Source organism: Periplaneta americana, chromosome 3 (genome assembly GCF_040183065.1).
Source record: "Periplaneta americana isolate PAMFEO1 chromosome 3, P.americana_PAMFEO1_priV1, whole genome shotgun sequence".
Lineage (NCBI taxonomy): Eukaryota > Metazoa > Arthropoda > Insecta > Blattodea > Blattidae > Periplaneta > Periplaneta americana.
Window position 1 is genome coordinate 151,693,978 of NC_091119.1, and position 26,691 is coordinate 151,720,668.

The 26,691-nt window shown below is 36.2% G+C and overlaps 1 protein-coding gene across 1 annotated transcript in view; it reads left to right on the top strand.

Moving 5' to 3' along the window:
- The first annotated feature begins 12,070 nt into the window (after nucleotides 1-12,070).
- LOC138696661 (galectin-6-like) overlaps nucleotides 12,071-26,691 on the top strand; it is a 60,104-nt gene continuing 45,483 nt past the window's right edge. The window contains exons 1-2 of the mRNA XM_069821888.1: nucleotides 12,071-12,201; nucleotides 17,086-17,183. Coding sequence (XP_069677989.1) covers nucleotides 17,142-17,183 — 42 coding nt within the window. The 5' untranslated portion in view covers nucleotides 12,071-12,201; nucleotides 17,086-17,141. The remainder of the gene's footprint in view (nucleotides 12,202-17,085; nucleotides 17,184-26,691) is intronic.

Genomic DNA, 26,691 nt, shown 5'->3' on the forward strand with positions numbered 1-26,691 from the left:
GTGCGTGTGTCCATCTACATGTTGATTAGGGCTACTTGATGTCCAATATAAATGGAGTGTGCTGTTTTCCAAGAAGACATTTTTAAAGAAACAAACGTGATATCTTTTGAACATTCAACCTTGCTTTGTCTGTCCAATCATAAGTGTGAACTTCTTAAGCTGTGATTTTTTTGTTCGAATTAGTAATTTATTGACATTGAGTAGTTTAAACTGCAGTTGGTACTAGCCATTTACTGTGGTACAAGACATGGCTGTATGGCAAGAAAAATTGGAGCATGAGCATGGGCACCTGCATGAAGGGTTAAAGGGGTCACTTGACCCTCTCTAGCCTTTTTACAAAGACTGCATAAAATACTTCTGCTAGAATACTTAATAAATAGAGGAAGTTTACAATTTATAGTCCGTCAAATTAGCTCTGTGATAGCGTGTTTGCCTCCAGACTAGCCGGTACTGGTTTGATCCCTGTTGGGGTCAAAATTTTCGTGTAAAATTTCTACCTCGGGACTAGAAAAGATGGCAGTGCACAACTTATAATCACTAAATCTCTCCAGTGCATATGAAGAGAAGACATATGTCACTGTTGATAGTGATTCGTCCGTTGGGTGGGGACATTAAGCCTAGCGGCCCCTTTCATGCTATTCGACAAGAGTAGGCTATGTACTGGCACCAGGTTTCCATTTTTCTCCTTTCTCATCTACATCATCATCACTCATTCCATACACTACACTTACAGAAACACACATACACTTACCCTAATACACGACATAACTCTACACAGATACACCCCATGCATAGCATGGCCCGCCAAAGTGGTGTGCAACTTGAAAATGGGTCACAATCCCGCAATCTATCTGTAATATGTGGAACCCGAATCACATAAAATGAAATGGGAGGCATTACATACATACATACATACAATTTACAAAATGTCAGACAGCTTCATAATGGAATGACTGCTGTTACTTCAATACGGATTTTTAATATTTTAAACATCATTTACACTTTCTAATTCATTACAACTGTATTATGTATTACATTTTGCTTCTGCATTGTAAATTTATTTTACATTAAGTGTTTTTACATTACAAATGAAACATACACGGTAACACAATAATGAATTATTTTTATGTAGTTATGTTGCAGTCAGTGAATGTATCTATATAAAAAAGTCTTATATGGGGTGAACCAAACGTAGGTGGATAGTAAATGATTACGTTTATTTTGAGATTACATATCCCGTTATATTCAGTTTTATTTGTATACAGTATAAATAAAAAAACATTTACTGATACATTACAAAAGAAGTGAAAACTTCATAAACACAGGTACTCAAATTACAGTCCATCACAATTTACACAGTTTTGCAGTCTGCTTTCACACTCCGACAAACATTTCAGCACAAGTTTCTTTGTCCATTAATATCTTGAAATGCATCTCTGATGTAATTTTTCAAATCGCCAAGACTTCATGGTTTTCGACTATAAACTTTATTCTTTTAGTACTTCTCAAAAGAAAAAAATCCATAGGGATAAAGTTAGGTGAACATCCAAGTCAATCAAGTGGATCTCTTCAGCCATTCCGTTTCTTGGGTGATGTTTCATCAAGATATCTAAAGACTGCTCTTGAATAATGTGTGGGGAGAGGGCATCTTTTTGGAAATCACAGTTATGTGAATTACGTTGTAGCTATAGAACAGCTTCATTCATTAGAATTACAGGACTGAGTATGCAAGCACAAAATAAGAGATAAGCTGAGTTCAGCCCAGCTTGGTAGGTTACATGCAACTCTATCCTAGGTTGAGTGTGACTGAATCTATCATGCTCGAATCTAGTGTTCTCTGTGAGTCGGCTATCTTAATCTTCAGTCTGAAATACATTCGTATCATTTAGATTTTGTCTTCAATATAGAAATTTCAACGACACTGTTATTTCCACCCAGGAAGAGAGACTGTGTCAAAAACTTAAAGAGCAATAGAGCCTCTGTAGCACATGAAATAGATCTTCATATTTAATAACCTCCAAAAATATTGTAAGAGACATGAGAAATATCTGCAAGATGCAAGAGATATCTTAGTATTCCAGAAACAAGCATGTCATGTGAATGTTGTTGTAGTGAAGCTGGTATGTTATTAACAAATGGTGACAACCAGCTAGATTCAGATCACATTAGCGATCTACTAATGATCAACAATAACTATGTAACTCTTATCAGTTAAAAATCAGGGTACAGTTCGGAACATGTTTCAGGAGACTGAATCTACACCATTGAGCAAAGAAACGTACATCTGAAAAGTAAAATTATGATGTCAATTTTAACAATTATTGTGTGCTTCTATGGCCTACATATTTTAATGATTTGCGGAGTTTTTAGAGTTCATATCCCTTAAAAATATTACTATGAATATAGAAAATTTTAAATTGGGACAAATCATAACATCTTGGCAAAATCTGGAACAAATTGGATCCCGAAATGCCTTCAGAAAAATCCAAAACAAAGAGTCTAAATTCGGGACTGGTGGTCACCTTACTTAGGCCGTGTCTCAAAACTCAAGTCCATACTACACACTAGTGACTAAAGTCCCGTCGCTCTAATTTCCGGCAGCCAATCATGTTGCAGGTCAGCTACATATAAACGTGTGCGTCTTCTGATTCGCTTATGAAGATGTTATGCATTTCCTAAGACTCGATAAATACTTAATAATAATCGCCCGCCATTTTAGCTCTTTCGTTGGCGTTCGCACAAAGCACACGAGGACGTTATTTGCCGTTCAATTATTTGCTAAATTACAGTGCATTTGATTTATTATCATAGGAGCTACGACATGATAATATTTAACGGTGTGGCAAATAGATTCCTCATGTGGTAGCTCGGCAACGAAAGAACAAAAATGGTGAACGATACTACCTACCTAGACTTTATAGAGCCTTCACTTCCTAAGACGTAAGCAAAGAGGAAGAGTCATGCCGGGAATAACAGCATCGCGACTATAGCAACTAAGTGAATTATAAACTACACAGTAGGGAGCTTTGGACATGTCTGCTTGAAACACTGCCTTCTTCATAGACTATTTTCATAAAAGCATGACGACATAGTGCTGCACTGATTTAAAAAGACAGTGTCCTAATGCAGTTTCATTATGAGTTGTGGAAAAGATAAGGGCCTAATATATTACAATAATGTTTCAAACATTGTAAAGAAGGTACTAACAATGTCAATGTTCAAAGTTAACATGTTATTCTACATTATATTTACATTATTTCACTTCCGAAGCATCTTCAGAATTCATAACCCCAATTACTGATGATGTATCCATGTTTTTTAGTGAATAAGTCATCATCAAGCAAGCATTTGCTTTTACTAGCTACTATGGACTTGATTGCTATGCAGCTTTGGATCATGACTTCCGATGACATTTCCAGCTTTTTAGACAACTATCTAGTTCAGCTGAAAATGTAGCTTTGACCCAAGGCTGTCTAACCCATTTCCTCACCATTCCATCACTCATTATTGTTTACCCATAAACCTCACACAGTTGGCGATGAATGTCTGCTGGCATAACATTTCTCGCATTCAAAAAACGAATCACTGATCGGACTTCACAGTTGACGTATCATTGGAATGTTTTGAATATTTCGAAATGCTCTCACAATAAGGAAACACAAAATGACTGCTGCTCATAGGTGCGTCTGGCTTCCTAAAGGATGGAGGAAGTCATTGTGCATGCTCAAAATCACTACTGCAGCACTCCTGTGGAAAAAATTTAAAACGGTACTTACTTTAAAAATACGCCCCTTTCGAAAGGGTCCTAGAAGAAAATAGATTAGTGATCTATCGTGCATGAAGTACATGTTGGTATTGTGTTCCAATATCTGGGATGGATTGGAACCAAAAATGCATATTGTCTCAAAAACTGTCAATTTGTGGACTCATGTTTACTATAAATTTTACACTTGCTTTGTCATGTTGCTGTCACCCCTAAAATATTTACCGTTATTTGTATATACTGTACAATTATGCATGTATACAGAATGTTCGGAAAATGCTGTCCAAATCAGTACATATTGTAGGGGTGATATCTCCTATAGTGCAAAAGAGAAATGAACTGCCAAAGAAACCACTCTAAAGAACTACTGATTATTACAATTATTTTTTTTTTTTCGGAAGAGGGCCTGCATATTGTGCAACCTCATTATGTTGGAATGATTGTTGAAGTCTATTTAGGATCGCCCTTCAAGCACATGATTCACTGCATGGTGTCATCATATCGATTCAGCCACAGCATTCAGTCCTGACTGGAGACCTGATCCTCCGCCTTCCTATGATGATGTTCTGTGGCCTCCTCAGATTGATGGCATCTGTTCGCAATTCATGTGCCTGAATCTGCTGCATCCTTAACCAGAAGAACATGATGCAGTGGATTCGACGACTCACCAAGATGCCATTTATCTGAGAGAGCTAAACTACCCCGGTCACCTGCAGTCCACTTACAAATCCCTGCGCTTTTGCCAGATATGTGCAGCTCCCGCAGACAGATGCCGCCTATATGCAGATCCTGGAACCACGTCTGCCATGTCCTCCTGGTCGACCTGTAAACTATTAAGATGATTAATGGAATGATACTAATGAAGGCGAAATGAGACCGAGGTCCAACACTGAAAGTTGCCCAGCAATTCTGCTTTGAGTGGTTGAGAAGAAACCTCAGAAAAAGCCCCAACCAGGATTTGAACCTGGGTCTGCTCGTTTCATGGCCAGGAAAGCTAACCGTTACTCCACAGCAGTGGACATTACTAGTATTAAGATTAATATGATAATTCTTATAAGTAGAATCAGCACACAGATTTATGAGGCCAACAGTGTGTGCATGCAGCAGGAACATATACATGAAAATTAATTTCTGTTATCTCAGTCAGTATGAAGGAACTTCGAAGCAGGTATGAGCAGTACTAAAAATTATCCTAGCCACTGGCACAGCTCAGGTGGTAGCACGTCTTCCTACAGATCCAGAGTTGTGCTCAGGCATGGGATTGATTCCAGCTTGGATTGGTTACTTGGTTGGGTTTTTTTTCTAACGAAACTGATTGCAATTATTTGCTTTTTATTTAAGATAGATTGAATAATTAATACTTTTTAATGCAACCCAAATGTTATATTAACTATAAGACGAATGTTAGATAATCTATGGCGAATCCTTGGCCTCATTTCGCCAAATACCATCTATCACCAATTCTATCGATGCTAAATAACAGTAGTGTATACAGCGTCGTTAAAAAACCAAATAAAAAATGATCCTCTAACTACGGAAGAAGGAGGGAAAGAATGGTGTCTGCTTTTTTTTTTTTTTTTTTACACTTGTTACATTCCATAAGCATTGTAGGCGCATAGGTCTAGAAAAGTGGCTTCATATGGATGAATGACAAATGGTCAAGTACCCGCCATCAGTAAAAAAGAAATATATTATGTCGGCTTTGTCTTTAGTTTGTAGCACGACCAGAATAAATTCTGCCCACTGCATTGTTACCGATTTAGGAATTTTGTAGCTAATTGAGTCTTTTTCTAGCTGTAAAAATTAAAATATCATATAGCTTGCAAGGCGGATTAAACAGTTTATTTTTAATTCTGTGGCGGTAATAATTTAACTATTTGAATCACAGATCACACAGATAAATGGCTAAGAAACTATTTTAGCTGTTTTAAGTGGAAGTTAGCTATATTCAATAAACCAGAGTTCGCAAGACTGGTTTTGAATTTGAATTTCCAGTTTTTAAGCGGTTGTCCTGTACAACCAGTTGTTTTTTGCGAAACTGCTTTTTTTTTATGTATTAACAGTTATCAATATAATAAAGTGTTTGTGTTAGTGTATTTACGTACTGTATCAGTTTTACTACTAGGTTCAAAAAGTTCCCGGAATTTTACTACCATTTTTCGTATTAATATATAACAAGGGATATTATACGTTTGTTTTGTTGGTAACATTCATGATGTCATTTCCTTAAAGTTTGCTGATAATGGCAATTATTGGTTTTGAGTTGTAGGCAATTGTTTATCATAGTGTTTTGTTTGTTCGTCGCATTTTGTAATTATGTCCACAGAGCAAAGTACAAACATCAAGTTCTGTGTTTTGCTGGGGACATGATCAGTATGGCTGATGAAGATGGTGATTTCTTAAACAAAATGAAACTGGTGCTACTTGTACGACCCAGTCCCTAAACGACAGTCATCTGAGTGGAAATCGAAAACATCTCCTCGGAAGCAAAAATTTCCTAGGGACACTTCCAAAGGCAAAGTTATTTTAAATGTTATGTTTTATTTAACGACGCTCGCAACTGCAGAGGTTATATCAGCATCGCCGGATGTGCCGGAATTTTGTCCCGCAGGAGTTCTTTCACATGCCAGTAAATCTACTGACATGAGCCTGTCGCATTTAAGCACACTTAAAGCAAAGTTATGTTGGAAGTTTTCTTCGACTCTCAGGGTCTCATGCACCATGAGTTCATTCCAGAAGGTCGTACTGTAACGAAAGAATTGTACGTAGAAACCCTCCGTCGCCTCTGGGACGCAGTGAGAAGGAAACGTCCAGAAAAGTGGGTAGAAAACAACTGGTTCCTTATGCATGACAATGCACCTGCTCATCGCGCAATTATTGTAAAGAATTTTCTTGCCAAGCACAACATAACTGCTTTGGATCATCCACCATACTCTCCTGATCTCTCACCACCTGATTACTTTCTGTTTCCCCGTCTGAAAAGTCATCTGAAAGGACGGAGATTCAATGCTGAAGAGGTTATCGCAAACGCGACGAGAGCACTAAGACGGGTTTCACAAAATGGCTTCCAGGCCTGCTTCCAGGAACTCTACACGCGTTGGCAAAAGTGTGTTGTTGCGGAAGGCAACTATTTTGAAGGGAATGCTGTAGAATAGTGTTTAAGGTACGTTGTTTCTATGATGCTAGCAAATTCCGGGAACTTTTTGAACCTAGTATGTATATTGTTGGACAAATAGAAATGAACGGTAACAATGTGCAATCTATTTTTAAAACTAACTTATCAGTTTCTACTCGAGCGGAAATTAGAAATGAATATAGGTAGGCCAATGGCGTAACTAACATTGATCAAACAAAAAAACAAGCAGGTTATATATAACAAAAAAAGATTGGATATGTGGATGTGAATGTACCAACAGGCTATTTTGTTTCTATTGTTTATTAGACCCTATTTGGGACGGAGGATGCTGAGGTGGCTTGGACAAAAACTGGGATTACAGATCTTGACCATTTGTCACAAAAGATGAAAAAATATGAACAGTCTCACATGAACTCTCAGTTACTGTGTAGGCTTTTAGGAAAACAATAGAGATGGGTAAAAAATAACACAACAGTTATTTTGGAACAGTTCCGGTCTCGGAACTGTTGCAAAAATGAACAGTAGGTCGGAACCTCCTGTTCCGAAATAACACTGTTCCGACTCCGAGCTGCTCACTTGTCCAGCTGTGGCGGGCCCGCAGTACTGCGTTGCGCAAGGCATGTTCCGACTCCGAGACAACAGAGAACAGTCGGAACCATGACAGCTCCGGCTACACTGTTCTCGTCGTTCTTTATGTTGTACTTGGAACAAGTTGGAACTTGGAACTCTCACGTGGATGGATGAGGAAGCAAGGAAATTGAAATCTTTGTAGTTGATCATAAACTAATGACACAGAGCGAGGTGCGATGCGAAGTTTAAAGTACTACACTTTAGTACAGAGCGTTTCTAACATTTTACTAAGTGTGGGGTTTCAGGTTTCACTAATGCTAATATATCAATATATAAAGTAGTTATATATTTTTATTATGTATGAAATTATATTATTATTATTATTATTATTATTATTATTATTATTATTATTATTATTATAGCTAAGCATTAAGAAAAGTAAAAATAAAAATTAATGATTTTAATTTTTTTAATATGTAACACGGAGAACAAAAATTACATACTACACGTTTTAAATGATATGTTAAATTTTTTAGTTGGTTACCGTATCTACATGACCTTATATACCAATTAGTGTTGCATTCTGACCTTGTATTCAACAGCTGTTTATCTAATAAACATGAAGCTTCTGTCCGCATACACAGCCAGTTTCCAAACCGATTCGAATGTGCATTGGAATGTCATCTATTGAGAAGCATGTGTGCTATGATGTCATGCCGATAACGTATTTTAAGAGGAGTCTGAGCAATGAGTGCTCCAACGTATGTGCGAGCTGCTTGGGGAAGAGGGAGGGTACTGTACCGCCCTTTGAACGACTCCTCAAATGGAGCGAGAGTCAAAGAGATAACTCGCATCAGTGAACGATTCAGATACATCTCAACTTGTATATTTTTAACTGTTATTTCGGAACTGTTGTTTGGAACATAGTATTTTTTCGAAACCGGAACAATCGGAACTGTTCCGGGAAAAGAACAACTTCGCCCATCACTAGAAAACAATATCCAACAGCAACTTCAGTTAACAGAGTCTTGTGTACTTCACGTCTGTCAGAAAAAAAAAAGAGAGATACGTAGAATTAACAGATTTCGTTTCAATAATTTCAGACGAAACAGACATTACTTCAATTTTTCAAATACCGTAATTCTCGTGCTGCAGTATGTTACTCGTACCGGGAAACCTGAGAAGAGATTCTGAATCTGACTACACCAGGTCATGATACTAAAACATTGTCAGGTTGAATAACTCTTCTCGGGTTCTTAGCCAGGTGAGTTGGAGATTTGCTTCCAAGTTTTCGACAGCTACTTATAATAGCTCTGCTCATTCCCTGAAGAAGATGGCAGAGCTAGCCGTCGAAAGCTTGGAAGCAAATCTCCCAACTCACTTGGCTGAGAGTTATTCTACATCAAACGCCGGGAAAGCCTCAAGTCATACATTGTCAGGTTGTTTGAAACGAACTCTATGTGAAATTATCGAAAATCCTGATAAATAAGTTTTCCATAGTTATGAGGATGCTAATGTTATGAACTTAATGGTTGTCACAGGTCACTCCGGTGTTCGAGCTCTACTTAAGGAAGAGTATAAGTTCGCATTTTACGTGCATTGCTATGCTCATGCTTTAAATTTGAAAATGACCAGGTGGCTAGCCAAAACACTTCCGCATTTTTTTTTCGCAAATCTGGAGGAGTTTTGAGTTTTCCAGTTTTGTTTCGTATTCGACACAGGGCAGTACCGTAGTTAGGACAGTACTGCGTGTAGCTATAAACTGTTCCCAGAAAATCATGCCATATGTCGATATCTTACACAATCAAGTAGGCCAACAAAAAAGATCAACAGACTCTATTGAACTGAACAGTGCAAATAATCTTGACGTAGCCATTCAGAAAATGAGAGTTACTGACTTTGGCTCTCGCGTGTGAATATGCAGCAATTCCTCAGCTCGCAAAAAGACGACGCGATGCACAGATTCAGAAGTTTCCGTGGGTGTAGCTATCAAGAAAGGCTGTGACACTATCATTCTTCAAGCGAGGAAATGATTAGAGTTCAACAATCATCTTCTTACTCTGTCTCATAACTTCCAGAGATCTGAAAAGCATTTTCCCCATGTAGGCCTACACAGGTACTTCTACAGTAAGCCTGCGATGCATAGCCATTCATCGACAAAAGCAGAACTTGAGATTGTATACATGCGAGGTAACTTTCGCGGTGCAAAGTCCAATTAATCTTCTGCAATTTATAATAGAAAACAATGTGGAAATACGTCTGTGAATGTGTAAAGTTTCAATGCATTAGGCCGTCAATTGAAAAAGAATTGACAGAGATATTGTTGGCTTAAATGAGGCAGTGACTGATCAATTTGCAGCCATGAATCAACGGAGAATGGACTTCATGTACAACCATTCTGCATAGGGTGAGTTTATTGCTTTATTACCTGTTGCATGCACTTGTAAGAACTTTGTAATTCCTATTTCTTTCAGGACATTCTGTATTTGACAAGTTCAATTGTGACTCTTTGTATTACCAATGAACCCTCCATTCGTTAAACTCAGGAGCCGCTACTGATATAGGCCTAATGCGTAATAAAGGATGTAATATCCATTTATTTAACTATAGGAACCAACGCTTCATGATCAGATTACTCGTTACGGAGATCTCATGGTTAGTATTTGAAGGGTTCAGAGCCATAGTGGGTCAAGCGCCATTTATTAAAAACGGAGAAAGCAAGGGTTGAAGTTAAGTGAACACCATAGTTTAATGGAGATTGATATCTTATTTATTTTTAATGTGTATACTTGTATTACTTGCTATATGTTTCCATTGAATTATGGTAATAACTTCATTTTAACCGTTGTTTTCTACGGTTTTAGTAAATGGCGCTTGGCCCACGGTGGTTCTGAACCCTTCATTTGTTAGTCAAATGGAGTACATTACCGAAAGGCGTTAATAATACATGCTATTGCTTGTTTACTGTGAAGTGAGGGATAAATCTTTTTGAAGTAGTGCCGGAGACTCTCACCCAGGATGAGATATCTGTAGTATGGCAGAGTACACTGCTGCACTCTATTCCACGATTCGCATGTCATTACATTAATTCGCAATCTTAATCGTTAATGTTTAAATGCTATTGGTTGGACAAACTTTTACTTGCCTGCTAGACCTCAAGGCACCATATTAATTTGCTGTTGGACAAGTTATTTTTAATTTTAATCGTTTAGCTATTTAACCGCGCTGTGTCAACTGCGATGGTATCTAGCATCGGTGGAATTGGTGATAGAATTCATCATGAATTACTTGATATTCATTCATCTTGCAACCTAACCAAGTAATAAACTCAGGTGGGATTCGAATCCACTCCCAAACGCAGTCTCATTTCAGGGTCAGCGCTTTACTCCGAATAGCAGTCTAAATAGCAATAACATGTACTAGGTGACAGTTTTGTATTTGGAATGTAATTTAGTCCCCGCTTTTCATTACCAACAAACTTTATTATATTAAAGACCATACGTCTATCTTGACCTCGTAAAAGCGATAGTAGCCTACACGTTTCCGTTTCCTTGACATGACTAGACCAACTCAATAGACATTAGAATGAGAGATGGACTGTATTGCATAGGTGACGTAATAGTGACGCACTGTATATTACTACAAGACCGCTGCCATTCCGCTGCTACTTGTGATGCTTGCTGTTACTTAACTCCTAAGTATCCGTAATCACTTCTGACATCATGGAATCTGTTTGAGTAAGAAGGATATTCAGAATACCGTAACACTTAGCTTGTCTTTTCGAGGGCCGAATTCTTAGATCCACTGTGCGCCTTGTATATATATGCGATGATTGTCCAAATCTGATACGTGGCCTGGGTGGCATTTGGAAATCCGATGCTGACAGGTGGACCATCCTGCCTCAGCTCTAGCAGAGCCAGGTCCCATCCTCAGACGAATACCTGATAAGCCCTAGGTCTGAAGCCCTTCCCAGATCAAAATCGGAAAACCGTACAACCCTTAAGATTTCACTCCAGAATATTTTTTAACTATTGCAGATGATTGATGAAATGAAAGAAGGAAACGGGACTATCCCGAGAAAATCCTCTGCAACGTCTGCTTTGTCCATCATAAATTTCATTACTACCTACTACGGGATCGAACCTGTGCCACCTGGATGGAAGACTATTTGTAGCGCTGTGAGCCATTGACGCGCCGGTTGGGGTTGCTTGATTGCTTACAGTTCCGTGAAGGGCGCACCACGCCACTGCTGCAAGTTCTGTATTTGTACTGATACTCCTGATTTGTAAATAAACAATACCTGTACATGTTTATGTACTTAAAAGATGAGTTTGTGAACATTCGCTTAATTCCTGATAGCCTCATAATTTCGAACTTATTTTATAAATAACTTCCTAAACAAAGTCGGTAGTCCTATGTACACAAATAAATAAGTCTGGCTCGTTTTCCCTTTCTTCCTCCTCAAAATAATCATTCCTACCGATAACACAGCCAAGAGATTTGTAATCAAGAACACAGCAGCCAGCTCATCACTATAATCTGACTTTGTTTCATTGTAAATCATTATCTCTGACGTAATACGAGGATTTTACTGTATCTTAATCTAGTTATATAATAGCGCTATCTAGCATACTGATGTGAGTGGTGATCAGAAAGTTTCTGAAATAGTAATGTCAGTTCATAATGGTTACCAAGAATGGATTAGAAGTTTTATTCTATATCTTAATTATTGGTAAGTATGCTAAAAATCTTAAATGTGTTGCACTACACGAAGTTTTTTGTTCTTTTTATAGTGTTCAGAGAATGGCTGCAGTACGGTACCCAATTTGTAGTCGAGAAAAGTTCATATTGATAATAATAGCTGCATTTCGGAATCGAAGCCCGGGTCTCCACAAGACGAAGTTAGTACTACAAGCCTCATTTGGTCAAACAGATTCCTTCGATTAGCTGTATAAAGTGAAGAGGGAAGAATGCTTTAATGCCATAGACTTGCTATGAAGTCATATGACATCCCTATCTCTGTATAGAGAGTCTTTCTAACCATTAAATAACTAATTAGAATATTATGTTTGTTAACATTAAAACTAACTTATAAATTTTTATTCTACTACATAAAAAGTCATGTTTAAAATGATCGATTTTTTAGTTTCACAGAAATGCAGTTTGTATAGTGTGGTCTATTTTTTTCCCTAAACTATCAGACATTTTTATTTCATTGATTGTGTACATACATACATAAGTGTTCTACTCATGAACAGGTCTTTCATTGCAAACCCAGCATTCTCCAATCTTTCCTATTTTCTACCTATCTCTTAGTCTCTGCCTATGATCTACATATCTTAATGTCATCTATCATCTGATATCTTCTTCTGCCTCGAGCTCTTCTCCCTCACTATTCCTTCCAGTGCATCCTTCAATAGACAGTTTCTTCTCAGCCAGTGATCCAACCAATTCCTTTTTCTCTTTCTAATCAGTTTTAGCATCACTCTTTCTTCACTCATTATTTCCAACACAGCTTCATTTCTTATTCTGTCTGTTCATTTCACATGTTCCATTCTTCTCCATATTCACATTTCAAATGCTTCTATTTGTTTTTCTTCATTTCGACGTAATGTCCATGTTTCTGCCTCATACAGTGCCACATTCCACACAAAGTACTTCACTAGTCTCGTCCTTAGTTTTTTCAGAAGTCCGCAGAAGATGCTCCTTTTTCTATTAAAAGCTTCCGTTAACATTGCTGTCCTCCTCCTGACTTCTTGGCAGCAGCTCATGTTACTGCTTATAGTACATCCCAAGTGTGTGAAGCTGTTAACTTGCTCTTAAGTCGAAGAAAGAAGCAATAATTTATCTTTCGATCTATAACAGACAATTTTTAACTTAAAATAAATGCATAAGACGAGTTAAAGGTATTCTTACAGAGCCACTAGTTTGCTTTGCACTATAAGCCGGCGACACAATTCTGCTGGCAAGTTACATTATAAATTTACCTTAGTAAGATGTGTGCACTATATTGAGAAAGACGTACTTTCAACAATGTGGCTTGGCTTGTCGAGAACTGGACCCGGGACGGATCCTTGCATTTTAGGCGCAATTCACACAGAGGAGACGTGGCTCGGATATTAGGCGGAAGCATTATGATTTTTCGAGTCTTTCCCAAGTAAAAATATGTATTATGCATGCAGAAATGACGAGGTGATGCACGCCACTCCGTAGCCAGCGCTGCGTCTCTTTCCAGTCACGAGTGACCCTTCAAAGCGACACGTGGCGTCTGACTGTAAAAGAAAATACGCGACGATTTTGAATTTACTATTTAATTTTGTGAAGAGATTTTGTAATATGGTATAGAAACATTGGTGGAACATTCTATAACAATTCTGGAAATAGTCTGGATACATGTTCAATTATTTCATCACGTCTAATATCCCATTCTTCTTTTCCTTTTTCAACCACAAAGAGTGCACCCAAAATCCTCTCTGTTTTTTTTTTTTTAAGCGAATTGTACGTAGGAAAGTCAGGACATTCTCATCATCTGAAGATTATGAAAGCTATGCGACGCAGAAGTGTGTCAAGAGTTTTTGACTCTTCATTATGCTTTCCTCACGTCATGTCCGCTTCATGTCTCCTCCCGACGCACAGTTTGCAATTTTCCCAATCTAGGTAGACAAAAATCAAATTTAGACTTATTTAGTTAGGCTCAGGTGATTACGAATTCATGTTCTTTAACATGTGGAGGATGTTGTGGGGGATAGTTTTTACTGTTTTATCAGCAGCAAGTCATTTTTATAAAGATCTGAACAGCCTCGACAGCCAGTCCTCAGACGAGTACCTGATAAGCCCTACGGCACGGAGTCCCAAGCTCTTCCTATATCGGAAACCCAAGTAGGCCTACGTACCCGTAGTCTTCACCTCGGCCTATTTTTACTATTGCAGATGGTAGATGAAATGAGGGTTAGGAAAAGAATGTTAATGGAATGAAGGAGGGAAACGGGAGTACCCCGAGAAAAACCCTCTGCAACGTCTGCTTTGTCCACCACAAATTCCAGCACGACCTAGCCGGGAATCAAACCCGAGACTCCTGGATGGAAGACCAGCGCGGCTTATTTTCAACAGTACAACAACGTATTTTCCTCATACGAGTTGTTTACACTTCGAACAACGTTTCTTATTATCGAAAACGGGTACTGTTTCTCGCCACTTATTTAATAATTTAACACACTATTTCAATGGTTGTGAAGCCTCTGAAAAACACCCCCTAAACTTGCATGAACACAGCTCGTACGACTTCTTCAGTCGATACATTTCAACGAGGAAAATGCGTTGTTCTACTGTGTATCTAACTATGGTTTAGAATACGTCTTTCTCAACGCAGTGCAGACAACTCACTAACGGAGACTCACAATGACAAGTGCCAGCAGACTTGTGTCGTCCGCTTAGTGCAAACAATTAAGAAGGATAACCCATGAATTGTGTCCTGCGCCGGGCCCAGAGAGAAAAACTGAGCAGGAAGACCCAACATGCTACCCGGCAATGAGTAATCTCGTGGCTCGGTAAGAATGCCGATAACCTAGGTTTGACTCACTATACATACATACATACATACATACACACATACATACATACATACATACATACATACATACATACATACATACATACATACACTCACAGTTCTATACATGTGTGATGAGACGAAACATCATTCTGAGAACAGGTCATGCTCATGACTGCCCATGGAATGTAGTGAGGAATATGTTTGTACGTACTGCATTTCCTTGCTTACTTAACCGTATTACTCCCAGAGCATTTACGTTGAACTTTCCTAGGAGTATGAATGTTAAGTTATTCTATACCGGTGCACCTTCTGTTGCAATTTCTCTTAAAACAGCACAGATCCCCCATGATTGCCTCTCCTATTTCTTCAGTCTCTATCATATAATTTCTTCTCTGCTTAGTTATGCTAAATGTTGTCTTACTATTTCCAGTAATACACTTGCAAGTTCTTGAACTTTGTTTTTCCACCGCACATTACGCGACGAAGATGCGTTGATTGTGCTGAGTTCTGTACTGCCTTATCTTCTACAGTACTTTATGAAATTTCATGTGAATGGTTTCCTGAAAAAATGAGATAGTAGAATAATATTTACTGGTCATTCGTTGGAGATAATAATGTGATAATAGAATATTGGTAAAATAATGAAAGGGAAGAGAGAGATGTTTCGAAATTACGTACTTTCTCATAACCAGGCTTTGGTCTAGGGACACAGAGTAACCAGTATAAGGTTTAGAGTACACGGAGTATAAATGACGTCATGACCCGTGTGGAGAGGTGACTGCAACAGCACAGATGGGTCCGTAATGTGCATTACAGTTGTTTGTATTGCTGCTTGGCTGCGGTACGTGTAACAGGCTTCGGCGCAGGGACACCTGATTGAAGGTTACAACTCACGTTAATACTTTAATAGCAGACATTTATTGCCTACATTAGGAATGTACTGTATATACTACATCTGTACAGGGTGAAATATATTTTGTGTCGTACTGTGACGAACTGTTTACATGTTGAGACACGAAGTAACGGCGCGCTCCATCTCCCACTCCACTCGACCAACACAGCACTATCGCCCGTGCGTTCTGAACTTCATGCGTTTCTGTGCCCAGGACCGAAGCCTGCTCATAACTATAAGCCACCTTTGTTCACTAATTCTACTGTACTTAGACTCGCTACGGTTCAATTTGAGATTTCCATCTCGTAAATGTAGATATCATACCGGTACGTGGTTCATTATTTATGTATGGCAGGCAAATTACTATTGTGACGTAATCGAAGAATATATTTGGAAAATAAATAAAGTACATAATTCAGCAGGTGCTAAGCAAACTCTACCGTCGAGTCACATATCTATTGTCTAATTTATACTTGCTAATTCTTTCGCACGTCACTGACCCTGCAGTATCCGTCGTGAATACAGGACTAGCACCGCGGTCAGTGCCAGATAGATGTTGAACGACTTAAAACTACGTTCTTTTGTTTATTCTTAACCAACTTCAAACGTACTGTAGCTTATTTTATAGCATCGTGTGAAACTGCGACAGCTTTTAATTGTGTAAATATGTTTATGTTGAAAGTACGCAGACTTTTGTATGTGCAGAGACTTCATTAGTTCATATGATAACAGTGTTAAGGTGAAATTTTAGAGCGTTTATAAACACATTAACGCAACAGGTACATTGTGTCGAACACCGTATTTATGTTAGTTATGTTTCCTTGTTTTAGTTTAGAAATTATCAACTCTACATTTTTCCTTGATAAAAATTATGCTACATTATTAATGTCTTCGTAAATAATTCTGCTAACTTCTTTTGCGTTCATGAAAGCCTAGAGAATTATTATTATTATTATTATTATTATTATTATTATTATTATTATTATTATTATTATTATTTCTCTTGTTTCTGATCTCATTAGAACGATCTTTTTTTGTTTTCGTAACTTATAAGTATACACTGTTATGAAACGCCAAACAAAAAACAGTGGGGGGGGGGCAACAAAATACCGTATTTCCCCATTGCTTATTATTACATTTGCAAGGCGTACTGATACAATGTGACGTTGCAGGTAAGCATGGCAGATGCTACGGATTAGGCTAGGGGATCGTGACCGCATGGCTTTAGATGCAGGCGAGCTGCGAGCGTGGCATGGAGGTCGGCTGTAAGGTGAGTAGAATTCTTCATTCAAGTCGATTCATGGCTTTGTGGGAAAAAATTAGAGCCAGAACCGTTTTATTGGATTTTTTATGACGTTACATTGACCATTAGCTATAGTGTTCCGATTTAGATATCGTAGGTAGTAAAATACATATGGAAAGCCATTGCATTCGTTTGTATTAGGACGTAAAACAGAATAAACCCATAGGTAATTTACGAGAATCCAGGACTGCACATATGCCGTAATATAATGTTTTCATTCCTCGGATTGTATTTTTAGTCCAAGGTCAATACTAGTCTTTTAAGGAAAAAATATTTTACGAGTGTTTTTGTATAAGGAGTATTTTTCCCTGAACCAAAATCATAATATGCCAAATATATAGGTATTAAAATAGCATAGTGGCTTATGTACGGTTCCGGTTACTCGTAAATTAACATTTTAATATGTATATGAAATTTTAAACAACGACTTACATAAATAGCAAAATAATAAAAGCAAACAGGATATGCAAAATATGTAGCCTATATCATAGAAATGTATGCAAAATTAACTTCTCAAATATCCTTCAAAAGTAAAATTTGTAATTGAACTCGGATACTTACTTTTTTTTATTACATAACTAGCCGTACCCGTGCGCTCCGCTGCACCCGTTAGAAATAAATATAAAGTAATTACATAATTAAAATAGGACATTTGATCCAGGGAACATTCGTGTTTGATAGAAGGATAAATCGTTTAATATGTTACTTAATTTAAATTGTATTTAAATAATTAAAATGGGATCATTTTGGTCCAGAGACCACTCATTTGGTGCAATGACAATTTCTTTAACATGTTTCTTAATTTTTATTACATGTATCCGTACTTTAATGAAGATTAACATATCATTTAGATTTAATGTGTATACTTTATTTTACTTGCTATATGTTTCCATTGAATTGTGATAATAACTTAATTTTAACCCTTGTTTTCTACATATTCAGTAAATGGCGCTTGGGCCACTATGGTTCTGAACCCTTCAAATAACTTAAATAACTTATATTATATTATATTATATTATATTATATTATATTATATTATATTATATTATATTATATTATATTATATAAAAATGTGTTGATAACGGATGTACACCGATAAGTAAGTTTTTAATTTGTTATGGGGGCTCTTGAATCTCAGGAAGAACAAATTTTATTTTACAACAGCGCAACATAATCTGCTTGGCTCATTACCCAAATTTTTTTGCATTGCATTTAATGCATATGTATTTTATGTATTTTAACACGATTCAATTGAGCATAGTTAAAATTTGGATTATAAGCTAACATATTATTACTGCATACTAAATCAATACACTCTTGTGGTTCGTTAATTCTCTGAGATAAACATTATTTTAAGAAATACAGGAAACGAATACACAGAATAGCCTATCAAGTTGTTTGTGCATAAGAAGCTATTTTAATCTTACCTGTCCTCAATTCACTCCGAAGTTACTGTAATAACATTATCTATGTCCATATAGAGAAACTACACTTTCCAATGGTGAAATAATAATTAATTACACAAATCGGTTAATTTAGCTTCCGATATTACTTCATACAAACACAGAAACATTCTCTGTAGGCTATGATTCATAGCTTTCGATTGTTGTTGACCAAGGCCCCTTATAGACGAATTCATTTGTTTATTTCATTACACCGCCTTAGATGGCAGTTATTTTAATTTTGAAACTCATTTATCTCATTAAATATCAGTCCTATCAAAATTTTTCAAGGAATAAAACTTATCGGAAATTATTTTTAAAGAAATTTTTGTTATGTAACATTTTTCACAAAAATCAATAATAAGCGAGATATTTCGATTTATTTAATTCAGACCCCCTTATAACTCCCCCTTTTAAATAATGTATCTTGAATGTCATATAGCCTAAAATCTAAGTTACAACGAACTTAATTTATATTCCAATTTTCATCGAAATCGGTTCAGCCATTGTCGCGTGAAAAGGTAACAAACATACAGACAGACAGACAGACAGACAGACAGACAGACATACAAACAAAAATTTCAAAAAAGCGATTTTCGGTTCAGGGTGGTTAATTATATATGTTAGAACCAATTATTTTTGGAAAATCGAAAATTACCAGAAAAATTTCGGCTACAGATTTATTATTAGTATAGATGTTTTGTGCAATGCATAAAATGAAAGGGATAAATTCTACAATCCGTATAAGAACTTAAGATTATTGCACGCACTAACATATAGTTTCACATAGGAATGTTGAGTAAAACATGACAATTATGAAACACGTATAGTAAGAAAGTGTTGCCTGTGTAATTTTCATTATTTATTTAGTTTCCTTGTTACACGAAATGTAAAGAGGAAGTATTGTAACGCTACAAAATATTTATATCGAAATTTTCACGAAAGTGCATGTTTGCAGCGACTCGGAAAGTGAAAAAGTGGTTTCTTTCATCTCATTTGTGTACAGCGATTTCATCTTATCTAAACAATTTATTCGTATTCAGTAACTACTAGTTAATTCAATAAAAAATAATGTGTATGAAATATTTACTAAAGACTGAAGAGAAATCACACATTACTGTAAACCATAGTTTGTTTCTTCATAATTAAAATAAAAATATTGGTATTACCTATAAATGATGTTTCAAAATTGTTCGTGTCAAAGAAATTAATTATTTATGTGAACGAAAATTTCTGTTAAAATCTTTATCTAAGATTTCTTCACTCATGAAACATTTCAGAAAAATAATCTTAGGAATTATCTTTTTTTAATGGCGGGTCATTCGTGCAAACATCCCCATCTATTCTAAGAACGCGCTGAAGCTGTAATTATTTTTTCCGACACTAATGAAGTAATTATTGTCGAATTCTGGTAATGGAAACTATAGTATAGTAGGTACCCCGTCAAAAACCTAATACCAAGCACCGTCTTTGTCCATCGCAAAATCCATTTGGATTCATCGGGATCTGAACTCGGGAAGAAGTTACGTATCCATGCGTATTTCTTTGTGAAATTAACGAAATCATAAAAACGAAATTTAATCATCTTACTTGGATGTTCAGTGAGATTATTTATGTCTTTTGAACTAAATTTAAGAAAGGAAACTACTATTATTGATAATATAATAAAACGCTTTTAACTGTTGTGAAACACGTGAAATAAGTGTATTGTATGTCAACTTCGTGACACCAAAATCATTTCCTTCTCGGAAATCCCAGATTAAGAAGTTACTATTAGTATGATGCCACATGCTATTTGGTATTAGTATCTGCAGTTCTCGTAAGCAATGATATGTTTTAAACTTTCCTTATGAAGAAACGAGTGATATCACCGCTCAGTCTGTGCGCAGGTTCCATTAATCATTAAACAACTGTTGTGAAAGATTATATCAGAAAGAATGAAAGAGGAGGAAAATCAAGTAAAAGGTGCGCAATCGTGCCTCCTTGCAAGAGAACTTGGAGCAGTGGGGAAGACTCTGTGTGAGCTCCGAGCCGGTTGGCCACTTATCTCACTTTGTTTTTAGCCGTTCCGTTGAAGGAACTTAAGGAATTTTAAGGAGGAAGAAAAGGAAATAGACGTAACCTAAAAGGTACCACATAAGGGGGGAAGAATATTGCAGAGCACAATCCTCAACACGGCTGAACAGCAGCATGCCAAAAGATGTTAGAAGGCTTGACAGAGCGAGTGGTGGGAGGGAAGATAATAGGTCACTTAGACGCTATAAATACATGGCACCTCAAATAGTTGATGATATTAGAGGGTTTTGAGACTTGTATCCTTTGTTTATAGAGCGAAACTTCTAAATGTTAGTATTTATTTACAAAATTTTATCGAGATTTCTTAATATTCTCAGATAAAAAGTGTCTCAAAATAAAAAAAAGAACAGTTTTATCCGTGGGGGAGTAAGGTAAAACTCAAAATGGGCAAATGTGTTCACAGTTTATTTTAAATATACTAAAAATAACTAATGGAAAAAACACTATTTGTATTATTGGATGAGAAAATCTATGGAAACAGGACCATCGGAGAGGTTTTATAAATTTGACCCTACAATTCGTTTCGAGACTTGCAAGAGCCAACCGCAAGATGTCCATAAGGAAATACAATTAATTTATGAGCCAACAATCCCGTATTACCAAAAAGAATATCAACTATAACAGAAAGTTGATGCTCGGAGCAAGAGGATCCATCCCGAAACAGTCTGTTAAATTTTGTAAGACTTTTAATTTGCCATCATCTATAATTACCAACGTTTGTTTTACTTTCATTAAGAGGTTCGATAGCATTGTTAAGAAATCACCTTAGATAAGACATTGCACTGTAATTTCTTTTTCTCTTTCTTGCTTTGGTTTTATTTATAACAAATTATCCATGTACTATATACTATTCAAAATTTTGTTTTTGTAAATGGTATACTTTGTCTTCTAGGCAATCCCTGTTTAGGGAAAGTGTTTAATAATAATAATAATAATAATAATAATAATAATAATAATAATATATTATTATTAAACATTAATATTTTTATTTACATAATACACCCTCAAGCTGCAAGGCCTAAGACGCGCTCTCTTAAGAGGCGCGGTCCGAATGTTCGTATGTTAGAATCCTGCCTTTGATCATGGATGGATGCCCTTCGTTAATTTTCTGTCCTGTGTGTGTGTCTGTGTGTCCTCAGGTTAACGGAAGCCTACATGTATCGGTGCCTAGTGTGTGGTCTATAGAATCGTCCCCTCTCCTTAGGCCCGTATTTACGCATGGGTCACATGGGCCCAGGGCGGCAAATTCGTAGGTTCGGCAAAATTTTGAGGAGAAAAAAATAGAGTTGAAAATGTTTTTTTTTTCCTACTTTGCAGATGCCTGCATGAGATAGTACCATAATAATTATGTTAAATTGTTGTTATATCGATGGCTAAAAAGTGATATCTCGTATATCTGTAAATTTGCAGGTGAATCAAACTACTGTTTTAAAAATTAGTTACTCTCAAAATAGACAAAATTGTTGTAAACATGTTTATGTTTTTTATGTACCCGAACGGGTTTGCGGTCCAATTAAACCACTGTGTATATGTATGAATGTACATACATACATACATACATACATACATACATACATACATACATACATGCATACATAGTTTTCTACCCAAGGGCAGTTCCTTTACTACAAACCCAGCATTATCCGAGCTTTCCTTTTTTCTGTCTTCCTCTTACGTTAGTCTCCACATATGATCCATATCTTAATGTCTTCTATCATCTAATATCTTGGGAGATGTGCTGGCCTTTTTTATTCGCATGCTTGGATAGAGGTTGCTATACCATACTACTGCCGAGGAAAATATAAGAACATAATTATAGTACACAAAGGTTTTAAACCGGTTTCGGAAGACTGCCTCTCGCCTTGTAGACCTCGTTCAAAGCACATGAAGTTCCGTGGATGCTGAAGCGTTTGCTTTATGAAATGACTCGAGGTTCGAGTTTCAGAGAAGATTTAAACTGAATATAATCACTGAACATCGCGATCTTGAATTTTCCTAATTGTTCTACGTAGACATACGTCATCAGTGCACTATGATGTTACTCTGTTAGATAACATTTATGTATAGTACGCTACTTTAAACGAAGGACCAAGGACAGTCCCCTGTAAATATCGATATTAATATTTCCAGTGCTACTAAAGTCCTTACTAATTTTGGTTACATGTGTTCTGTTACTAAGGCCCGTAACACACTTGCAGAGTTTTCGCTAGCGAGAAATGTGTTGCGAGAAAGAGGCGAAGAGCCTTCCTCCACACACTTGGCGAGTCTCGCTATCACAGATCACACCTCGCTATGATCATCTATGCACTGCCTTCATGCAGAAAGCATTTTTCTGATTATAGTAATCACTCGTTGGGGGAAATATTATAGGTTATATATTTACGTATATTGTCGTACTTAAATATATAATCTGTAAGTATATTGTCGTACTTTACAAATTACGTACGAACGCTATGTTGAATCTGAGTATTCAGATGATAAGGAAATTGAGTTACATGAACATCTTTTGTTAACGAAAAGAAGTAGGCCTAAAATTAAAGCCAGAAATATCTGAAAATCACATTGTATCTTACAAAAATAAGGACGAGTTTTGGACACTGGTTTCGATTTGAATGATGATACGTTTAGGTTTTATTCCAAGTTGAATGGACCACAGTTTTTTGCCATTCATGATATGATAGAGGATTCTTTGCTATGTTCTGATTAAAATTATGTAAACTGTTAAGACATACAGATACATTATTTCAAATGTTTAATTAATACTATAAAATCTCATCAAAATAAAATATAGCCCTATTTATTTTCAGGTAATCTGATATTTATCTCCAGATTTCTTTTTAAGTTTCGTGTTTTTATAGTTTTCATCCCGTGTATCATATAATAGGCCTACGGGTGACATCGTACAAGTTCGATAAGTTTCTGACTGCAATTATCAGCCATCTTTCCTCATTTTCAAATAAAAACAATATAATTCATCGCCACCTGTGATATCTTTTTCTACATTCAATCGTCATAAAGAGTATAAATGTCAAACATCTTTGATAAATGTGTCAAGAAAATTCGCTGAGCTACCGATTCCAGCGAGAAACTCGCGCGAGGTTTCTGCCTCGAGAATCTCTTCCAGTGTGTGGACGTCCATTTGAATCCATGTTATCAATTTTTTAATTTCTCGCAACACATTTCTCGCTGGCGAAAACTCTGCAAGTGTGTTACGGGCCTGAGGTAAGAAACAAACTATTTCAAAACAATTCCATTAATTTCTATCTTATTTAATTTTTCTAATAATATAAAGTGATTCACAGTATCAAAGGCTTTTTTAATGTCAATAAAACACCTAAATACTTGATGCCTATAGTGTAAGAAATGAACTCTCACAAAAACGATTTTTGTTAAAAGTGTGGCTTTGGATTATGTCATTCTCACTCCGTTTATTTTTACAGTTCAAATTAGTGCTAATACTTTGAAGATAACATCATCAGTATTAAAATTATTATGAAAACCAAATTTATTCGTGTGCAGTCTATTATGTTTTTATAAGAAGCTAATTAGCGTACTTTTATGCATTTTTCTAGAATTTTAGGAACAGTAGAGAGTAAAGAAAATGGGCCTATATTTATTCTTGTCATTTTTCGCCAGATTTATAAATTGGAAGAATAACAGCAAATTTTAATTTTAAAGGGAAAATGTCATGTATAAAACACAAATTGAAAATGTGGACTAACGGTTTGACTATGCAATAAATTAGATACTTTAATGTTTTGGACGATAAGCAGTCTGAACCAGGAAAAGTATTATTTTTTGTAAGTTTTTATTTTATTGACGCTGTATAAAACGAGGTGAATTCGTACATTATCATTATTATAATCATGACTGCTAGTTATCATTCCCTGATCTGTAGTTCATATTTGTCATTCGTGACTTCCTTTACATTAAATTCTATTTAGAAAATTGTGTAATTGAATTTCGTGAGAATGTACAGTGTGTAATATAATGGAACTATAAAAACTGGAGATTTATCTTTCGAAGAGGTGGAAAAATTCAAATATCTTGGAGCAACAGTAACAAATATAAATGACACTCGGATGGAAATTAAATGCAGAATAAATATGGAAATGCGTGTTATTATTCGGTTGAGAAACTTTTATCATCTAGTCTGCTGCCCAAAAATCTGAAAGTTAGAAACAGTTATATTACCGGTTCTTCTGTATGGTTGTGAAACTTGGACTCTCACTCTGAGAGAGGAATATAGGTTAAGGGTGTTTGAGAATAAGGTGCTTAGGAAAATATTTGGGGCTAAACGGGATGAAGTTACAGGAGAATGGAGAAAGTTACACAACACAGAACGGCACACATTGTATTCTTCACCTAACATAATTAGGAACTTAAAATCCAGACGTTTGAGATGGGCAGGGCATGTAGCACGTATGGGCGAATCCAGAAATGCATATAGAGTGTTAGTTGGGAGACCGGAGGGAAAAAGACCTTTAGGGAGGCCGAGACGTAGATGGGAGGATAATATTAAAATGGATTTGAGGGAGGTGGGGTGTGATGATAGAGACTGGATTAATCTTGCACAGTATAGGGACCGATGGCGGGCTTATGTGAGGGCGGCAATGAACCTTCGGGTTTCTTAAAAGCCATTTGTAAGTAAGTAAGTAACATAATATCTGAGCATGCACTTTCCTTAAGTGTTTTTCAACATCAGCTGAATATTTTGTGCTTATTTCCTTATTCCTGGAACATATATTTAAGTATATTGAGAGTATATTCTATTTTGAACTTATTTACGAGTATTTAAACAAAGGTCAATGGTTAATTTAAAGGGTGATCCGAAGGGGAGTTCCTTTTTCTAAGTAACGTTAATTTCCTCTGGAAATAATAAATTAATCCACGACCAATTCTTTTCTTTTTCGTACTTTGCAAATTTATTATTATTATTATTATTATTATTATTATTTATTATTATTATTTTATAATTATATTAATTTACTGTTCATAGGACTATAGTAAATTTATTGAATTATAAATAAATGCCTATATTAATTGAAAACTAGCCTGAATATAAATTGTAACATCGATTGTAAGAACATACATAATTTTTGCTAGAATTATTTCTGATGATGATGCAGTACTTACTACATTGTATGCACATGGGTGCGAAAAAGAATGTTCGCGAAATTAAATCACTGTTATCAGAGTTCATTGCTTTATTTTTCAGTATGTTAATTTTACGTTATAAATTTGTAATGTATGACGAAAAATGTATGAATACAACAAATTCAACGGCATGCACTATTTTTTACGTTTTACTACTCCAGCAGTAAGAATGTCCTTGACAAGCAGACATTTCAGTGGAAAACACAAGCAAAAAAACAGCCATTCCACGACCATTATGCAGCCTGAATACTGACGCCACCCAGTCTAGCTGGGTTGTCCCAGTTTGTAATGCGGGTCGAAATCGAGGTCTTTATTTGCCACGATCGAGTCAAATGAACTCTCTTATTTAAACTATAGCCTAATCGTAATCCATGTTTTCTCCAAAATACATTGACAGGCAAAGAAGTGTATCACTTCATTAAAATCGAATCGTCGTCAATAAACCAAGTTAGAGTATTATTGAATTGAGTAGCTTTTATGGCTAAAGAAATGTGTAGGCCTATTCAACGCTTTTGAAGACGAATGTAATGTTAAGAGGTCATAAAATGTCACCCCATGAGCCACTTTCTGCCCCTAAGCGGCAGGCTGTGTTCTTCACGATTTTACAATACAGACCAACAATAAAACCTTTTAAGTTTTACAATTGTGCAGCGGCCGCTATTGATAAATTATGAATGTGTGTCACATTATCTGTCATAAGTAGAGAGCAGAATTTGGGCAAAAACTTATTTTTTTCCTTGATACATACAGGCTTGAGATTTAATATTATCATTTTTCATGGAAATGTAGGTACAGGGACA